The following is a 1,555-nucleotide window of genomic DNA, read 5'->3' on the forward strand; positions in this document are numbered from 1 at the left end:
AAAAAAAAAAATAAAAAAAAAAAAAAAAAAAAAAAAAAGGTTAATTTTTTTTTAATATTTGGGAAATTATTTTTTTTTAAGGGGTGAATTTTTTTTAATTAGTTTTTTTTTTGAGGAGAAATTTTTTTGAGACCAAAAACAAACACCCCCCACGCTCCTTTAATTTAAAAAAATAGAATGAAAAACTATAGGTTAAATTAAGTTAAGAAGAAAAAAAAAAAAAAAAAAAAAAATAAAAAAAAGAAAAAAAAAAAAAAAAAAAAAAAACGGAACACTCACAAAGAAAAAAGAAAACAAGCCACAAGCGAGGGAAACAACACCCCCCGCCCCCACCCAAAAAAAACCCCCAAGCGCACCCAAAAAAACCCACCCCCCCCAACCCCAACCAAAAAAAAAAAAGCCCCACCACCGAAGAGCTCTTGAAACCTGAAAAGAAAAGAAAAAAAAAAAACCAACAAAAAACGCCAACGCGCACGGGCCCCTCTCCCGCGCACCGACTCGGGCATATGCGAGCCCACCTCCAACCCCAACCCCCACCCCCCCCCCCCCCCCCCGCCCCCCCCGAGCGTCGCCCCCCCCCCCCCGCGCGCCCCCCCCCCCCCCCCCTGGCCCTCTTCGCCAACCCCATAATCCCAAAAATTCTCTAAAACAAAGAAAAAAACAAAACGCCCGCAAACAAAACACAAAAAATTTTTTCCCTTTTTTCTCTCTAGATAAAAAAAAAAAATATCTTTTTTTTTTTTTTTAAAAAAAAAAAAAAAACACCCTCCATCCAAGCAAAACAAGGGTCGTTATTTACTAAAAACCCAAAAAAATAAAAAAATTTTTTTTTTTTTTTTGATTTTTATTTTTTTTTAATTTTGAACTTTTAATAATATTATTTTTTCCTATCTTCCCCAAACACCACCAAACACAAAATCAAAAAAACCCCCCCCCCCCCCACCCCCCCCACAAAACCCCCCCCCCCAAAATCAAAACAAAACACCCCCCCCCCCTCCAAACCCCCCCCCCATAACCCCCTTCCAATTCTCCCCCCCCCCACTCCCCCCCCCCCCCTCCCACCCCCCCCCCCCCCCCCAAATACCAACCTTTCCACCCCCCCCCCCCCCCCCCCCCCCCCCCCCCCCCCCCCCCCCCCCCCCCCCCCCCCCCCCCCCTCCCCCCCCCTCCCCCCCCCCCCCCCCCCCCCCCCCCCCCCCCCCCCCCCCCCCCCCCCCCCCCCCCCACATTGTCTTGTGATATTAATTATTTTCTTACACTATAGTGCGAATGGTATTGGATTTAGTTATGGGACTCGGTGCCGGTTGGTGTTGGACCTGGGGTTTCCATAATGTGGATTTACTCATGGCATGTAGATCTAGGGGTTCGAAAGCGGGATCCAAGTGCCAGTGGGTGCTGGGCTTGGGATTGCCGTACTTGTAATTGCATTAGAACTGTTCATTGCATTAGGTGAAAACGAGATGGTGACCGGCCGATTGCCTTCGGTATTCACATCTCGAACTTGTATATGTACGTATAGGCTAGAGGGGCGAAGGATAGCCGGCCGACCGTATTT

General features: G+C 46.8%; 1 protein-coding gene across 1 annotated transcript in view; it reads left to right on the top strand.

The window, feature by feature from the left end:
• The window catches only part of LOC122659277 (basic proline-rich protein-like), a gene marked incomplete at its 5' end in the record, with an annotated part of 3,944 nt that extends 2,705 nt beyond the window's left edge, over positions 1-1,239 (top strand). Inside the window, one exon of the mRNA XM_043854408.1 lies at positions 1,092-1,239. Within this exon, the coding sequence (XP_043710343.1) occupies positions 1,092-1,239 (148 nt within the window). The remainder of the gene's footprint in view (positions 1-1,091) is intronic.
• Between the last annotated feature and the right edge of the window lie 316 nt (positions 1,240-1,555).

The sequence above is a fragment of the Telopea speciosissima genome, chromosome 4 (genome assembly GCF_018873765.1).
Source record: "Telopea speciosissima isolate NSW1024214 ecotype Mountain lineage chromosome 4, Tspe_v1, whole genome shotgun sequence".
Taxonomy (NCBI): domain Eukaryota; kingdom Viridiplantae; phylum Streptophyta; class Magnoliopsida; order Proteales; family Proteaceae; genus Telopea; species Telopea speciosissima.